The sequence below is a fragment of the Ovis canadensis genome, chromosome 2 (genome assembly GCF_042477335.2).
Source record: "Ovis canadensis isolate MfBH-ARS-UI-01 breed Bighorn chromosome 2, ARS-UI_OviCan_v2, whole genome shotgun sequence".
NCBI lineage: Eukaryota > Metazoa > Chordata > Mammalia > Artiodactyla > Bovidae > Ovis > Ovis canadensis.
In genome coordinates, this window is record NC_091246.1 from 142,027,179 (window position 1) to 142,044,570 (window position 17,392).

Below are 17,392 nucleotides of genomic sequence, written 5' to 3' on the forward strand. Positions count from 1 at the left end.
GCTGTTTTAAAGGCAGGAGAGAAGAACATCCCATGATAGCACCTGGGTTATTTATCATTATGTATAACCCTGCTACACTCTATTTTATTATGCTGCCTTTAAAAGGAAGATAATGCAAGTATGGTTAATTTGCCTCTCTTCTTTATCTATACAGTGTCGTGACCCATCACAGCTTTGTCCCACGAGATTTGTTTTTCAACCCCAAAGAAATCCACAAGAAACTCTCCCTAAAAATTCCATTAATAACCTCTTTCAGCGCATATAGGTTGCAGGGTCTGGAACTAAGAATGTTTTAATCTCTCCAGCAAAACAATGTCTCATAATGATGTACAGGACTATTGCTGTACTGATGAAGAATCATACATAATTCAGCACCTTTCACTTGGCACCACTGTGATGTCCTCATTAGCCGTGGCTCACAGTGCCTGTCAGATGGTGTCCATGCGAACGCAGGCATTATATTGTCTTTGAGATGTGCAGCTGCTTCCATGACACTGCCAGTATATAAAAACATGACGCCAGTTTGTTTTATTTAGTGCTAAACCTTCCAGTTTGTAAAAACAAGGCTGACACAGAGCCTGACATGAGGCAGTGAAAATAATTAGCGCTCATTTTCTCAGCCTCCTATTTCCTTCTCCCTGCTGTGTTCTCTTTCCACTAAACCACCACATGTCAGTCGAAATGGGAGGCAATTAGTGGGCTCATTTCAGTCCCCACAACTGTGCTGAAAAGAAAGTATTTATGATGGCACAATGAACAGCTGAAAGATTAAATAACATTTGCCTTTTGAAAAGAAAATGACTTCTAGCTAAATGGGCAATTTTTGATTATTCTCAAACAAGCTTAGAGTAGTTGGTTTTTAAAATACAAGAAAGGAAAATGAGTCATTTTTAGGTGAAAGAATCAAATAAAACTTGACACAGTAATGCAAATAACTGATGTTTTATTGCAAAATATGTAAATGCGTTATACCCTTAACAATGGCTTGTGTCTAAGGTCAGGGCAGACCGGTGCCAACTAGACACCACTGGAGATAAGGTTGTTCTGTTGCCTTTTGGGGGGTTTTTATTTGAGTTATGGATGGAAAAAAGACTTTAGGGATGGTGCTAAAATAAAGTGAGAAGTCAAGTGAGGTACACTTTCATATGATGCATTATATACTTGACTACCTAAAATGGTGCAGATGTTAGTTGACATAATTGGAAAAGCCTTTTTTATTAACTTATTTTTAAACTGTATTTGAAATTGGAAGGTACTAAGTATTCATCTCGGGGGAAAAAAGAATGGTAAATCTTCTTATTGATTTTTTAATAATTAAGAATCTATTCTGTCTCCAGCTGGGTTTCTTAACCAATACAGAAAGTGGCCTGGCTTACCTAATTACTGCTTAAGCTGTTAGTACTGCAGAATGGGCTGCAAATAAACTTTTACCCAGGACTTTTACTCAAAATACAGGAAACTTTTACTCAAAATACAAAAAGAGCTCTTTTACCTACTTACTTCTCCTGCCTCCTCCCATGTCTCCAGAGATGACTCCAAGAAATACATTTTTTTTTCTTTTTTCTCTTAGAAATACAATTTTTTTAAAAAAGAAATAACAAGATTGTCCCAGTTAGTAGGCATTACTTATTCTCAGTTCACATCTTAATGTTGATGTGGTTGTCATATATCTTTGATTTTCCAACATAGTGCTTTTTAATTTGACTTCAAATAATCTGTCCTTTTACAGTTGATTATTTCCAAGATCTAAATTTTGGTTCAGGATACACAAGTCACTGTGAGTTATGGAGGCCTTCTCTCTGCAGATCTGCACAGACTTTTCCAAACCTGCTTCTAAAAGCAAAGATCTGTTATCAACAACTGTGTCTGTCATCATGGAGTTGCCAATAGTGGCTGTTAGAGCCATTTTAAAAGGCAGTCACAAATTTAAGTTTTGTTTCTCTGTTTCTATAATTAGCTTCTTACTTTTTACAAACTCACATCCTAAGGTATGATTCATACACTATGGTCAGTGTGGCTGTACGAGCCCACAGCCAGCCAAGGGGATCTAAGCCAACAGTGGGTTCATGGGGAGCTTGGAGCTCTCTGAGCTAACTACATGTTTTAATATAGCTGGAAACCAGCAGTAATATGTTTGTGATTTATTTAAACCTATGCTTCAGCACGCATGCTTCCTTGCTACTCATGATTTTGAAAGGACCACATAATCTCGATCAAGAAGACTAAAGAGTGATCTAGTCTGTGCTGGGCCCAGCCCTCATGAGCTGATTACTTTCATCTCTTTTCAGCTTCGAGTTCGATGAGGTCAGATTGGCACTTTGAAATTGGCCATGGTGGGAGTATTGACACCATGGAAAACTGCAAACACTACAAGTCAGGGCTGTTTTCTCCATTTCCTAGACATGTTCTGGCACACCATTTCTATACATGACTATCAGTCCGTCAGCAATGATGTACTGGACACCTCTCCAGTTTTGTTTTAGTTCTATAGGAGGCTGCCTGGCCTGTCTGACAAAGCGTACAACCAATGCTAATTAGAAATCAGCAGCAAGTCATGTGGTCAAATTCTGACCTGTACTTGCTCCTTTGCTGTCAATTACAACTTGTATTTCTTACAGAACCCTACCACTGCAAGGTTCTATACCGAGGAGTACAAATACGTCCTTGTGTACACGTATCTTTATCCTCAAAAATAGTTGGTCATGGAAAATCAACTTTCCTACACCGAATTTTTCATAAATGCTAGACATATCAAAGGAAGGCAAGGCACTGCCTTTCAGTTCTGAAATTACAAAAGGTGTTGGCTTTTTACCTCCTTACAAAATCCTTTTCTTTGTGCTCTATTTTATTCATGTTTATCTATCCATTTATAAAAACTCTATAATGGGGGGGGCGGGAAAGTCCTATTTGACAGTTTTTGATATTTATAGTGCTTTGAGAAAGGGCCTGGAGATTCAATTAAGTTTATTAAATGCCACATTTTATAAGCAATCTAGTAAAGATGTAAAAGCACAATAGTGAGTGGGAAGAATTTGTAAAAAGCAGCATTTTTAACCTAAGGATGAAAAAACCAGAGAAGCAAAACTATTGAGTGAATTTCCTGGGTTGGGGAGTGGGAGAAAGGGGCCAGGTGCTCACAGGGATGGGTGGAAGCGGGGAGGGGGAGGGGACGCGAACGTCTTCTGCTCTGAAGTGGGCTGTTAGTGCCGCTCCCACCTTTTCCAAATGTCCCTCTTGTTTTCTCTTTCTGGTTTGCTTGCCTCTTCAAATGCTGCTGGAAGCCTGTCTAATTAAGGGTCCGCTGGAGTCAAGGTGTCCTTCCCCAGGCTTCTCCCCTAAGCCCATCTCTTCTCTACCACAGGGATCCACTTAGACTCATGGAATCCCAGCTTCAATCAGGTTTCCTTGTCCCATGGGGGAGAAAATGGGCTAAGGACTCAGGAGCAAAGTCTATGACTGTCCAGCCCTCACAAGGAATGGATGGCTCCTCGGAGAGTCCCCTCCTAACTCTGCTTTTGAATTTTTATGACACAGAGTCTCAAAAGGAGCTCGGTGAGAAAACTGCTGGGTAATTTGATAGTTGATTCCTTGGCAATTTGAGAATCAATGCTCCTGACTGGCGAGTTGATAAGAGATATAATAAGAAACTCTGTGCACCTGAATATTCCAATAAAAAGGGTGGTTGCCACCCTGGGGAGTGCACGAAGCTGCCTGAGATTCTGAAAGCCGCTTTCCTTCTGTAGCAAGTCAAGGGCCTTAGGTTACAAAACACAAGGCACCTTCCACATGAAACAAAAATAGTGGTGGTTTAGTATTAAATGACCAAAAAAATGTTTGCCTTTTTACTGCCAATGCACCTATTTTGGGGACTGAATCTGATACTTTTCAAGGGCCTTCCTGGTGGCTCAGCGGTAAAGAGTCTGCCTGCAGTGCAGGAGCTGCAGGAGACCTGGGTTCAATCCCTTACTCGGGAAGATCCCCTGGAGGAGGGCATGGCACCCCACTCCAGTATTCTTGCCTGAAGAATTCCACGGACAAAGAAGCCTGGTAGGTTACAGTCCATGGGGTTGCAAAGAGTCAGACATGACTAAAGTGACTTAGCATGCATGCACGCATGATACTTTTCAAAAAGAAGCAGTGTGATATGGTGGCTGAGGCCTTGGGCTGGACCTGCCCCTAACTAGGTAGGGGCTCTGGGGGAGGAGCTCTTCCTCTCCCCTCCTTCATTTCCTCCTGGTCTAATACATGGATACTGCTCCTTGTGAGGGTGAGTTATAAGGATCACACCAGAAAAATGTTTGCAGAGTACTTGCCACAGTGTCTGGGAGAGGTATGAAATAATAATAATTATCATAAGCATTTTCAGCACCTCACCCAGGAAACCTGAGCTGAGAAAGACCCAATTTCTGCCAATACCGCTGTCAACTTCGAGGCTGCCTCAATGCACAGTTATTTTACTCTGTAGAAGTGGGTAAATGGGTGAAACTCATTCTCAACTTCTTATTAATTTAAATTGTCAGGAAAGCCTTTGGTCCAATTATCTCCCCTGCCAGGTTGTCTCAGAAAAGGAAAGGAAAAAGGATGTTGGTTTCATTGGTGGACAAATTCTTGAATCACTCACGGTGCTGGAGTCTGATGAGGGCCTGGTCATCTCGAGAGGTGGGGTCACAGTCAAGGTATCTGACTAGCAAAGACTGAGGTCACAGTCAGGGGCTCTGACCACTGCAGCTGGCACAGGCTCCCAGATGTGAAAGGCTTTCCTTGGTTTGGTCTCACTGATGCTAAAGCTGAAACTCCAGTACTTTGGCCACCTCATGCGAAGAGCTGACTCATTGGAAAAGACTCTGATGCTGGGAGGGATTGGGGGCAGGAGGAGAAGGGGATGACCCAGGATGAGATGGCTGGATGGCATCACTGACTCGATGGACGTGAGTTTGAGTGAACTCCGGGAATTGTGATGGACAGGGAGGCCTGGCATGCTGCAATTCATGGGGCTGCAAAGAGTCGGACACGACTGAGCAACTGAACTGAACTGAACTGATGTGCCATAATCCATCTGGTTGTAAAATGAAGCTTGAAAAAAAGAATTTAGGCTGAGTTTTTGGACCATAAAAATTGACAGGTCTAGCTGTGGTACATATACACAATGGAGTATTACTCAGCCATTAAAAAGAATACATTTGAATCAGTTCTAATGAGATGGATGAAACTGGAGCCGATTATACAGAGTGAAGTAAGCCAGAAAGAAAAACACCAATACAGTATACTGACACATATATATGGAATTTAGAAAGATGGTAATGATGACCCTGTATGTGAGACAGCAAAAGAGACACAGATGTATAGAACGGAATTTGGACTGTGAGGGAGAGGGAGAGGGTGGGATGATTTGGGAGAATGGCATTGAAACATGTATACTATCATGTAAGAAACGAAGTGCCAGTCTATGTTTGATACAGGATACGGGATGCTTGGGGCTGGTGCACGGGGATGATCCAGAGAGATGATATGGGGTGGGAGGTGGGAGGGGGGTTCAGGATTGGGAATTCATGTACACCCATGGTGGATTCATGTCAATGTATGGCAAAATGAATAAAGTATTGTAAAGTAAAATAAAGTAAAAATAAAATTAAAAAAAAGGTTGACAGGTCTTACAAGGAAAGCATTTGTTTTCTACATATATTTGTATATTTGTGGATAAGGCCATATTTCCATTGTTTCCTCTCGGTAGGCCAGTTACTGCACAACAAACCAATTTTAAGTGGTAGCTAGTTGGTGGTCCTTTTCAGAGGCAGTGGGAAAAAACAGCTACTATTTTCATGATAAAGTCATTGTCATACATTATTCCCAATAGCTGCCTTTAGAACACATCTTTCATTTTAATTGTTTGGAGAGAACTTCCAAAGCCTCAATGTTCTCATTTAACTTATTCCAGTCATGGAGATGGGGGTAAAGGCTGCACCTTTTCCATAAAGATGGGCTTATGGGAACTCAGTTAATTGGAAATTTTGAGGATGTCTTTTTCTCTTGGGTTCCACCTTGAAGGGTCAATGTAACAAGGTTTTCATGTGGGGAATTGAAATAGCAATTTAAAACACATTTGTGAGGAGATATTTCATAATGTTAGGATATAGCCTAGCACATAATTGGGTAATTTAGATCTGGACACTAATTTACTTGAGGATTATTTTGTGAATGTCTCCAGATGGCTTAAATATCTTGAGCTAGGAATGAGAGCAAGTACATGTTTAATATAAAGGTTATGATGAAGATGTAATTTTTGGTTTCAGCTCTATCCTCTCCTCACCCTAGGCTGGTAACACACTTTCTCTAATCAAAAATGACAACACCATGTGCCTTATGCATCTCACAGAAATGCCAAGGGGAGTAAATGAGGTGACAAGGATAAAATAACTTGAGCTCTTCGGAAAGAAGGACTCTCTAAGATTAAGTTTTAAACATTATATTCAGAAAATTATTTGCAAAGGACCATGAGCCCCTTCGAGCTGATATTCAAAACATCCCTTCCAAAAAAGCTTTTCCTGGAAATTCCCTGGAGGTCAGGACTCCATGCTTTCACTGCTGACTGAACTCTTGGTTGGGGAACTAAGATCCTGCAAGCCACACGCACAGCTAAAAAATTGGAGGGAGGGGTGCGGAAAGCTTTTCTTTTCTTAATTAACGTCACCCATGCCAGTTACTTCTTTATACTTTTAGCGCCTTGGTATTACATTTGCACTGTACATTTCACTTTTCCTCTGTTGCATTATAATGCCATCTAGCCAGCTGCTCACCCTAGAAACCTGGGCACCATCCTGGCTCCTCCCTCAGACCTCAACTCCAGTCGGATCAGTTCTTTGGATGCGTGCACTTCCATGGCGCTTCCAGCTCCTGTCTCTCTTCACCTGGTTGTCTCTCTGCCACACACAGGCCTTTGCTCACTCTGTCCTGAGCTCATCTGTGCTTTTGAGAGATCATTTAAAACATAAACAGAATCCTCTCTTGTTCAGTCGCTGTCATGTCTGACTCTTTTGTGACCCTATGGATGATTTCCCAGGCAAGAATTACTGGAGTGGGTTGCCATTTCCTTCTCCAGGGGGTTTTCCTGACCCAGGGATTGAACCTGTGTCTCCTACATTGCAGGAGGATTCTTTACTACTGAGCCACCAGGGAAGCTTCTCTATGCCATGCTTAGCACTCTTGAAACTCCTTAGCTTAGCACGCGAGTTAGCTTAGTTCTCTTCAAACTCCTTATGCCATGCTTGGCACTCTTCAAACTCCTTAGCTTAGCATGCGAGACAGTTCTTTTTCTGGTCTCCAGTCACCCTTGTGGCCTAAACTCTCACCATTCTATTCTACCCACCCTATGCTAACTTGCCCCAGAGAGAGCGAGGTTTGAGTTGTGAGCTCTCATAGAAATTAGCCCAAAGAAGAGCTGCCTGTGTTTTCCTAGCTTCTGAACTTTTGTACATGCTATCCCTTTTGCCTTCAATGTCTTCTCCCTAACCTAACAGTTCTTGATAGATTTCAAATTTTAGTTCAAGCATAACCTCTACCATGAAGATGTCAAGATCCTCCTTTGAGTCCTTTCTGCACCCCTTTCAGGGCACATCCACTGTGCTTTCATGGAATGACGTGCATGATATTGTAAAAATGCATCATTCTGTATTAAAACCATTCATTGATCTTGTCTATTTCTTCCCACAAACTATGTGTTTCTTGCAAGGCAGTGCTATACTTTTAAACTTTGCTTTCTGAGCATCTAGCAGACAGCCAGGCACACAGTTAGTCCTCGTTAAATTTCTGCTGAGTGGATGGATATGGATGAAATTATTATTCTCCACGGGTGACCAAGGATCAGCAAATAATCAAAAGTTCCAGTGACTTGAGGCCATGTGGATAAGCAATGACGCAAGGAGTCTATATACTATCATGGTCAAAACCAGACTACTGTATTTGGTCTTCAATATTATTGATAGCCTCTGATTTTTACTATGTGTGTATTAACAAGTCATTTCTTTGTGAATTGAAAATAATTTTCTTGGCTGAAACTGCTCTTGACAAGTATTTTTCAAGAAAATTCTTGCCCCTTCTTTTACCTCCTTCAAGCCATAAAAATATTTAAACACAGAATACTCATAAATTAAGTCCCATAGAGCTGTAGATGCCAAAGAAGGCAAATTACAATGGGTAACTTATTTATCACCGGATGGCCCTGGGGTATCCACAGGCACAGACTCTCAGGATTGGAAGGGCCCTTTATTGCCGGAGAGGCGCTTACTTTCCTATGCCCCTTTCTAAAGCTGCTTCTATCCACAGGAATGAATAGACAGAGATCCGATCACAGAGGAAGAAGAAAAGCGTTCCTACACCAGACACCTGGAGTCAGAGCAGCTTTCACTCATCCAAGTTCTGTGGCCCAAACAAGGAGCCTAAGATTTCCATTCAGCGAGAGCATCAATATACCTGCAGTGGTGCAGGTGAAACACTGTCAGGTGTCTAGAAAGAGTATCTTTTGAAGCCCCAGGTGAAACTAACCCCTTGCAACAATTTCCTGTCATTCCCAAGTGCTGGTTCCAGGAATGGCCTGGGGTAAGCAAGGTTTAATTAGTGAGGACCAGTGGGCCAGCTGAGCCCCACTAGCTCTCCCAGAGCAACCGACTCAGGTAGTGAGGAGTTGTATTTACAAGGTCTCTTTGTGGCTTCAAAGGCAAGTTACCAATAGGGCAGTAGCTAAGAGCTTGGTTCTGGGGTCAGAGAGGCTTGCATTCAGATCCTTCTTCTGCTACTTGCTAGCCAGGTATCCCTTGGACAAATTATTTAGCTGTTCAGATCCTTAGTCTCCTTATTTGTAAAACGAGGAGAAATAGCACTACACCTGAGTCCTGCAGGCCTGGAACACGAGTGCTCACTGTTAGTAGACATGATCACTATTACTAGCTATTCATAGTGATCCAAAGTAGCAGAAATCTGTTATGATTCCAGTTCACATGCCATCTAGCCCACACCATTTCCCCAGATTCTAAAAATAACATCGAGTAGCACTCCGACTGAATGAGAACTGGGCAAAAGTCCTGCCACCCCATTTAGGGCTGATAATTTGGGCTTCCATTTTGCCCACAGTTCCATTCTCGGTGTTGTTCCACTCTCAACAATATAAAAGTGATTTCCCTTAAAACACAAAGAAACTGGCAGGACTTTCCCGGCAGTCCAGTGGTGAAGATTCCATGATTGAAAGGTCGGGGCCCTGGGTTTGACCCTGGTCAGGGAGCTAAGACCTCAGTCATGGGGCATGGCCAAAAAATAACATTAAACAACAACAACAAAAAACCCCAAAGAAACTGGAATCAGAAGCTGTGACACCAGGAAGCACAAACAATTACTCTACTGTCTGTGCCCCCAACCTTAACCCCCTCCCCTCATCCTCCATGGTTTACAATGAGTTTCCTTGAGGGTTTGGGTGGCCTCATACAGGACTCTTCAGCTAGATAAGAAAGATTCCTAGATTGGCTTACAGAGGCAGTTGGCAGCCTTTCAACTAAATTCTATTTTATAAAGTCCATAAATTTACTCAGAATCATGTTACCAGCTGGTAGGGGGTATATAAAACCACTGAATTCCAGGAGAGAAAAGGAGTAAATTAGACTGAAATTTATCCAAAGGACTTAAAATGTGATTTACCTGTAGGCCAGTCCCTGGTTTCAAGTGAAAACCAAAAACAAGTTCAAGATTCACTATTTTTTCCTCATTTTCTTCTGGTTCACCTACTGAGCCCTGAAACAAAAAGCCAAGCACAGTTTATTTCATGTAGTGTTTTCACCTTTACTTCTCATGTAAAGATGATTTCACAGCACTTCTTTTTCCATTCTAATCTACTGTTTAATTTCTTTCTTTTTTTTTTATTATGCCACACATTCCAATTGCTTAAAGCAAGAGAAACGGCATATTAAGCCTTTGAGAACTTTGTCAAATGATTTGTCTCATGTACTACAAACTGAATGCCACCATCTTACATTTTTCATAATGCATCTTGCGTTGTGCAGCTTTTCCCTAGAAATGTACTTTGTCCCTTTACCTTGAAAGTTTCACAACACTCAAGATATTTACACCCTATTCCCAAAGAAGAATGCAGTTCCTAGAGTATCTGCAGATGGTGGGCAAGCAGAGAAACAAAATGAACATTTGAGGGCTCAGAGATGGAAAACTGGAATGGTTAGTGAATGAGAAGAGTTCTGTGTACTTCCTGCAAGTATCTACTAATTTTATAACAAACTATGCCAATACCTTTAGACTATATTTAAACTATAATATGTTAAATACGCAGCTTCCCAGGTGATGCTAGTGGTAAAGAATCCACCTACTAAGGAAGGAGACGTAAGAGATGCAGGTTCGACCCCTGGGTTGGGAAGATCCCCTGGAGGACGGCATGGCAACCTACTCCAGTATTCTTGTCTAGAGAATCCTAAGAACAGAGGAGCCTGGTGGGATACAGTCCATGGGGTTGCAAAGAGTCGGACACAACTGAAGTGACTTAGCACGCATGCATGTTAAATATATTAATACTAATATGTTATTCAAACAATAAAACTCCTACCCCTCAATGCAAGTAGCATCCAGAGCTTAGCGGGTGAATTCCTTCAGAAGCTTCCATGTTGGACAAAGTTCTGCAGAGCCAGGTGGGAGGCCAGAAGTCCTCACCTGCAATGTTAGCCTTCATGTCCCCAAGCTACTAAGGTGACATGTGTTGTTCTTATCATGACTGTATTGTTAATATTTCAACTTGCAGGGAACAAGGGTATTCAATATATGCACATCCTAAGCTTTGCTCAAAGGGCCTTTTGTTGGACAGATATGATTAAATTTCACTTCAAACAACAGTTCCCGACATTGGCAAATTTAGGTGTGGATGTGGCAGGTGCATATGTCAATAAAAGTTGCATATTCTCAGTAGGAAAAAACCTTCCTTACCTTAATCAGTGGTGGGAAGTGAAACAAGTTTAGGTAATCGTGGGTTAATTTCTCAATGGCTGACTGTAAAAAAAAAAAATTATTAATGACCTGATAATGCCAAGAAAGGATTAAAATTATTGTGCACATATAAAGGCATACTTTATTTATGTATTCCACAAAATGCCTTGGGGATGTTAATATCCAACATCTATTGAGAATAAACCTGATTGTTCAAAGTATTATAGGTAGTTTTACAATTAATGAATGGAACAGGAAGATAATTTAAAGATGTTAAATCTCAGAGTAAAAAAATAAGTAAAAGCATTCTTCAAACACTGGTAGAGTACAGTAGTAACAAGTTAATATTCTAGGGTACAGAATGCAGTCGTCACCCCGAGTAACCGTGGGAAAAACAACAAAGAACATGAATATATCACCAGAGGCTCCCTTTAGGGCTGAAACCTCACTGAAGGGTTTACCGCCCTGTGCGGGCTTTTCTATGGATTTGTGTCCAAAGCTCTGTCCCCCAATGGAGCACAAAGAACTCTTAAAGGAAAGGAGGACAATTTAAATTATGATTTTTTTTCATACTCATCAGGTATAATCCAGCTTTTCTGTGAACCAAACATATCACATAGAGTAAAACAAGTACCAATGTGAGAAAAACGAGATGCATTTTTTTTAAGTGAAATGAAAGCCGTTTACACCTGACAATAATCAGCGCTTATTGGATGTTTGGCTTTATTCTTTCTACATAGGCTTCCAGCCTCAACGAGGTGGGAGCCAAGACAGGCTGGACAGGACAGTCAAATAGCAAAAGGGTAGGTAGGCTGACCGTCCACTTTCCAGTTTTTTGATCTACCATCTGTGGGCTGACTGGCTCACTCACCGAGAAGGTTTACAAAAATGCCCTGCCTGCCTCAGTGGGAGAGCAGAGCATGGAGGAGTGCTTCTCACCCTCAGGATCGGAGGCATGGGGTGGTGTGTGTGTGTGTGTGTGTGTGTGAGTGTGAGTGTGTGTGAGTGTGAGTGTGTGTGAGTGTGAGTGTGAGTGCGTGTGTGTATGTGTGTGTGTGTAGAGCACTCTGACAAGGACCAGGTGGGCTCCTCCAGGCTGGAGGTCCCTTTGTGGTGTTCCATCCCGAATGGCCCAGCTTGCAGGATCATTTCTTTATCTTCATTGCCTCAAGAGTATAGGCAATATATCCCTTTCTGCAATGGCTTGGCCAAAAAGTTCATTCAGTTTTAAGTAAAAATAAAAGACATTTTTCCTTTTCACCAAGGCTTTATTGAACAGTGTATTCACTAACCAAACAAACTTTTTGGCCAACCCAATATATATATATATATATTCCAATATATACAATGGAATCTAAAATATGACACCAACGAACCTCTCTGTGAAAACAGAAGCAGAATCACGGACATAGGGAACAGACTGGTGGTTGCCAAGGGGGCGGAGGTTGGGTGGGAGGCTGGAGTTAGCAGATGTAAGCTATTGTACATAGAACGGATGAACAACAAGGTCTGACTGTAGAGCACAGAGAACTGTATTCAATATCCTATGATAAACCGTAGTGGAAAAGAATCTTTTTTTTTTCTCTTTTTAAAATGAAAATATGCAGGATGCTCCCAGACCTCCCATGGAAAAGTCTGTTTCCATGGTCCTTTCCCCTTATTCTTTCCCTCTCTTATAAGCTTACTTGTCAGAAGTGCCTGGGACCCCAGCTGAGATTAAGAGAGCATCACCTGTGGGCTGAACACCCCCAACCCTTCCCCCCTGCCCCTGGGACAGCCACTGTTAACATGGCCCTGGCTTTGGCAGAAGTAGAGGGTCTGCAAACCTGACTTTTGAGACCCCCACCTCTGGGGACTGACTGTCTTTCTGTGCACAAGCAGACTCTTCCAGGAGCTTGAGGGGTGTCTCCAGTCCCCGCAGATGCTGGTCACACCCTTCCTTTGAAACTCAGGACAGACACTCTACTCCCAATTGCCAAGACTCCGAATTAAGAGAAGCTGTATGTACATGTTTTATCTCTTTTCTGGGATGTAAATTCCTTAAGGGCAGGATTCTTTGTTTATTCACAGGCCCAGGACTCTGATTAGCAGGTATCCACTGTATTTGTTGAACAATAATTAGTAAGTCTGGACATTGCTTGCTTTAATGATACCAACCAGCAGGGAGAGAAACTTAGACTGTCCTAGGCTGGGTCTGGGAATATTGAAATCACAGTGGCTGAAAGAGGCAAAGGGGAGCTGGGAGCTTCTTTTTGGCCTCTGCTAAATAGGACAAGATTGACCAGATCTCTCTTTGAACCCTGAAACTCCTCTCTCTGTACGAGAGAAAAGAATATTTCCTACTGTGGGCCATCTAAGCCAGCATTGCTTTTCAGGATGGATTTGCCCACAGTCATAGATTAGTTAGTTAGTTAGTTATTTCAGTCGCTCAGTCATGTCCGACTCTTTGCGACCCCATGAATCGCAGCACGCCAGGCCTCCCTGTCCATCACCATCTATTACCAGCATTTGACGTGTATGTGTGTGCATGAGGTTTCCTGTCCATCTTCTCAGAGGGAGCAGATGATAGGTTAAGGCTAAGCCATCATCCAAAGGGTGCTGAGGAGCTGTAAGGATGTCTTTATATGGATCCAGGGCCCACAGGATAGGAGTGGATGTGTTCTCTTTGGACCTCAGGGAAGATTTCCCTGGAAAGCCTGGTATCAGGAGCCCCAACTGAGGAAAAGGGAATGGTTGTTGGCATGTTGGTAGAGCCCTTGTCGCTATGTGGATTTGGAAAAGAAGTTGCTTTTCCCACATTTCCTTCTTTATTCTATCTCTCTGCTTTCTAACTTGTGCCTACCCCTCCATCCACTGACACTCTGGGGTTGAGGTGGTTTGGAGAGCAAATTTGATTTTCTCATAAGATCTCTCTTGAAACACACCTCTGATTAATCACCAGGTGCACACAGATGCAAGCAAGTGTGGTCTGGTTTGAGTAACTAAAAAACAAAACATAACAAAGAAACAAAAAACCCAGATCTGGTTGTTAAACTACAAAGAAAAAAAAAAGCAACAACAAAAACAGAGGTTTAGCCTTGAAAGGGTTCAAGACTGAAGTTTTGAGGGGAAATGTTAGGATTTCCCGAGAAGATGAGGGATAAGAATATACATACAGTGGTGTCTGTTCGGGTCAAAATTTGGAATATTACAGACTGAACACATAACTCCCATGGCTTTGGATGCTGTGGTGGTTCAAGCTTCACTCAGTCTACAGACGTGCTGCGGCATTGCTGGGGTCCCTAAGGGATATCCAGTCTCGCCTCCAAGGAAGTCGCCTCCTATACTGCCTGGGGCTGGCAGCTCTGCCTGCTCGCACGGCGGCCTGAGTGTACCTGGCGCTTCCTCCCTCACTGAGGCCTCTCCACAGGTGGTGCCTTGTTCCCAGAACACCTCCTCCCCATGTCCTTCACCTGCTCAATGCCTCCAGGTGCTTCAGCTCTCAAGTCCTTCAAAACTCCTTCACAGAAGCCGTTCCTCAGCCCAACCTCACCTCTCCTTTGTGGCCTTTCTTAAAGCTGTCATGGTAATCATTTTTGCACGGTCAATGCCCCATGTGTGCTATGCAGGGGTATCCAGGTGACTTCTGCTGGACCCAAAGTCCAACTCTTTTGTTTGGGGATCATGTGGAGGAAGTAGGGGTCCCATGGGGGCATGAAGTATGGTGCTATGACCATCAGCTCAGCCTCTAACACAGCACATGACCCGCTCCACAGTAAGCGCTCAATAGACATTTGCGGACGGAACGGCCTCCCTTTCTGAGGTACCTTTAAATGGATGATGTGGCCCTTGGAGATGATGCCCATGTCTTTCAAGTCTTCTTCCTCGAGAAGAAGCAGTCGCTTTCCTGTAATGTTGTTTTCCTTAAACAAGCTTGCATACACACTCATCTCTGCTGAAGAGTCACCTGGAGGGAGTGATTAGAAGGCAGAATAAAATTAGATTCAATCACGTCCCAAGCAAAGTTAACTCCATGAATTAAGAAGGTAAGTTATTCCACTTGCCTTTTCTGACGAGCTGCTGAACCCAAAAATACTGTGGAAGAGAGGACACACACGGTTTTGCAGATTCATTCATGGTCAGTGGCCAGACTTAACAGTAAGACACATGGTTTGTTCAGTGGGTAAAATATGTTTAATTCTTGCTCAACCACAAAGGGAAAACTGAAGACTTGCTCTTCATTGTTTTAAAGCTTCACATTTTCAAATTGGAGATATCCCTCCCTTTGGGGATCTTGGGCCCTTGGAGGACTACTGGTTTTACTTCTTATTTGAAACACATTTAAAAATCCTTATGAGAAGATTCTTACTTATGATGCCTTTTCCATTCATGTGCCAGTGGTCCACAGGGGTGTTCAAGGGCCCTGGTTTACCCAGGAATTACATGAAAAACAGGGACCATATGGCAGTGGACAGAAAAATGGATAATATGCATCCTCTGTTCTAGGCCTGATCATGAAGCAGCGTTGTGGCCCAAGACAAGTTAAAGCATGGAGCTTTCTACACAGAATGAGGTTGGACCCAGTGACCTCAGTCCTCGACTGTCGCTTGGCACATGTTTACCGTAGCCCCTCACACTACCCAGGCAAAGGGAGACAGAATGGTGGGGCCAGACTCAGTTCTCTAGGGAGCCCTTGACCCTGGAATTTTATTTAAATGGTTTGAAAACCACTCAACCTCAGAGCAAAGACTAAAAATAGCTGTTGGAGTTCAATGCCTTTGAAAACATTTTTTCTCAAATGAGATGGGCCAACTTTGCAGCAGGGGATGAAGGCATTATATCCAGGTCTGTGAACAGAGGAGATCCTAAGTCCTCTCTCGTTAAGCAGGGCTGGCAAGAAATTTAGAATCCCTGGGGCTCAGGGGATGGGAAGTAGAGGCAGCGGGTGCCAGCGTCCTCTCCCCATGGAAGCCACAGAGATGAGCTCATCTGAAAGCATCACTTCAGCAGAAGACCAAGGGCAGGAAGGGATGTGCCCCAGCCCCCAAACCAGACCAAGTCTGGTAAACCTTCCAGAGACCTTCCCAAGAGTTTCTAGTAACAAGTTGATCTTGGAGTACCAAGTCTGTTTCCTGGGGTGTGGGCCAGCTAAAGTTGGCATACAAGCTTTTCCCCCACTTTTCATTTAACGAAACCCTGAACTTATAAGTTGAACCTGGACAGACATAAACCCCTGAGGTCTCTGATCAAAAATTCTTAGCCTGTTTTTCACCAAGGAAACAAGCTGCAGAGATACAACAGGCTAAGGAGGCTTGTTCCTCAGGGTGTCTACTCAGAGTGTAGGGTGTGGGATTTTCTTTGAATTTAAACAGTCTCTCCACATCCTCTGCCAAACACGGGGCTTGTCTAGTTCCAGCTGTGGAGAAATGTCTGGGAACACAGGTCTGTTCCTTCTTGGGAAGGTCAGAGTAAAGATGGCAAAATGAACAGGTCTATGGCACTGCCTTTACCAAATCTTTCCCCACCATGGTTCAAGCCCAACCCTGATCTTCTGGGAAAACTCAAGATCACTTTTTTTCCTGGTATGTTCCTTGGTATCCTGGGAAGCCCGTTTAACTGGGATTCATTACTGCATTCTGGAATATCTTCCAGAGCAAATAGGGAGGTGGAATCCTCTTGTAAGATTTGATGAGATACTTGCTTTGCTCGAGGCCTTACTTTAAATCACTACTGCCTTAAAAATAGAAAAACATGGAATTTGTTAACTTCTCCTACTTAGACTTTCCTAAGGCCCAGACCCCTCTACCTGCATTTTTAACTTGCGGACCTAGTTACGAACTCCCTGTCCAGGTTGAAGGAGGCATTAACAGAAACAGCTTACCACATCATCTTCTGTCCAAGCACCAATCTCAAAGGAAGGCAGCAGCTGCATGGGAAATATGAATGAAATGGGAAAAAAAAAAGGAATATTATCATTGTCTTTTTGGCTTATCCCCTCTTTTCAATATTTTAGCTCTGGGCCGATGCTCTGGCTTGGTTCTTTCTGCAGGTTATGTTGAATGGAAACCAATCTTCCTGCCTGTTAAGAGGAATCTCAGTGTTCTAAGGATGGTGCCCACAGAAGCCAGTCGAGTGTATCAACCTCTCAGTAACAACTCACTGCGCTTGGTGAACTGTTACAGTGGGACTGCACATCATGGGATTTTCCTCTCTTGGTAGTTGGCACACTGAAAGTAGTTTTACCTCCCACAAGAAGGCCTTGGAAGTCGAGGAACTTCTGACATTTGTCAGACGCCAGAGCCTTCTTCGGGATTCTCAATCAACATTGAGATCACTTGATTTTATTAATGAAAATTCCAAAGCAACCACTTGGTAACTAGATGTCGTAGATGCTTATTTTTAGAGGGGAATTTCTAAGTTTTAACTAAATGTCTTACTTGCACTA

The 17,392-nt window shown here is 42.8% G+C and overlaps 1 protein-coding gene across 6 annotated transcripts in view; it reads right to left on the bottom strand.

Moving 5' to 3' along the window:
* The window catches only part of MAP3K20 (mitogen-activated protein kinase kinase kinase 20), a 169,863-nt gene that overhangs the window by 20,164 nt on the left and 132,307 nt on the right, over positions 1-17,392 (bottom strand). For all 6 annotated transcript variants that reach the window (XM_069577192.1, XM_069577189.1, XM_069577190.1 and 3 more), the window contains 5 exons: positions 16,829-16,873; positions 15,012-15,042; positions 14,775-14,914; positions 10,969-11,031; positions 9,682-9,774 (listed from right to left, as the gene is read on the bottom strand). In XM_069577192.1, the coding sequence (XP_069433293.1) occupies positions 9,682-9,774; positions 10,969-11,031; positions 14,775-14,914; positions 15,012-15,042; positions 16,829-16,873 (372 nt within the window). The remainder of the gene's footprint in view (positions 1-9,681; positions 9,775-10,968; positions 11,032-14,774; positions 14,915-15,011; positions 15,043-16,828; positions 16,874-17,392) is intronic.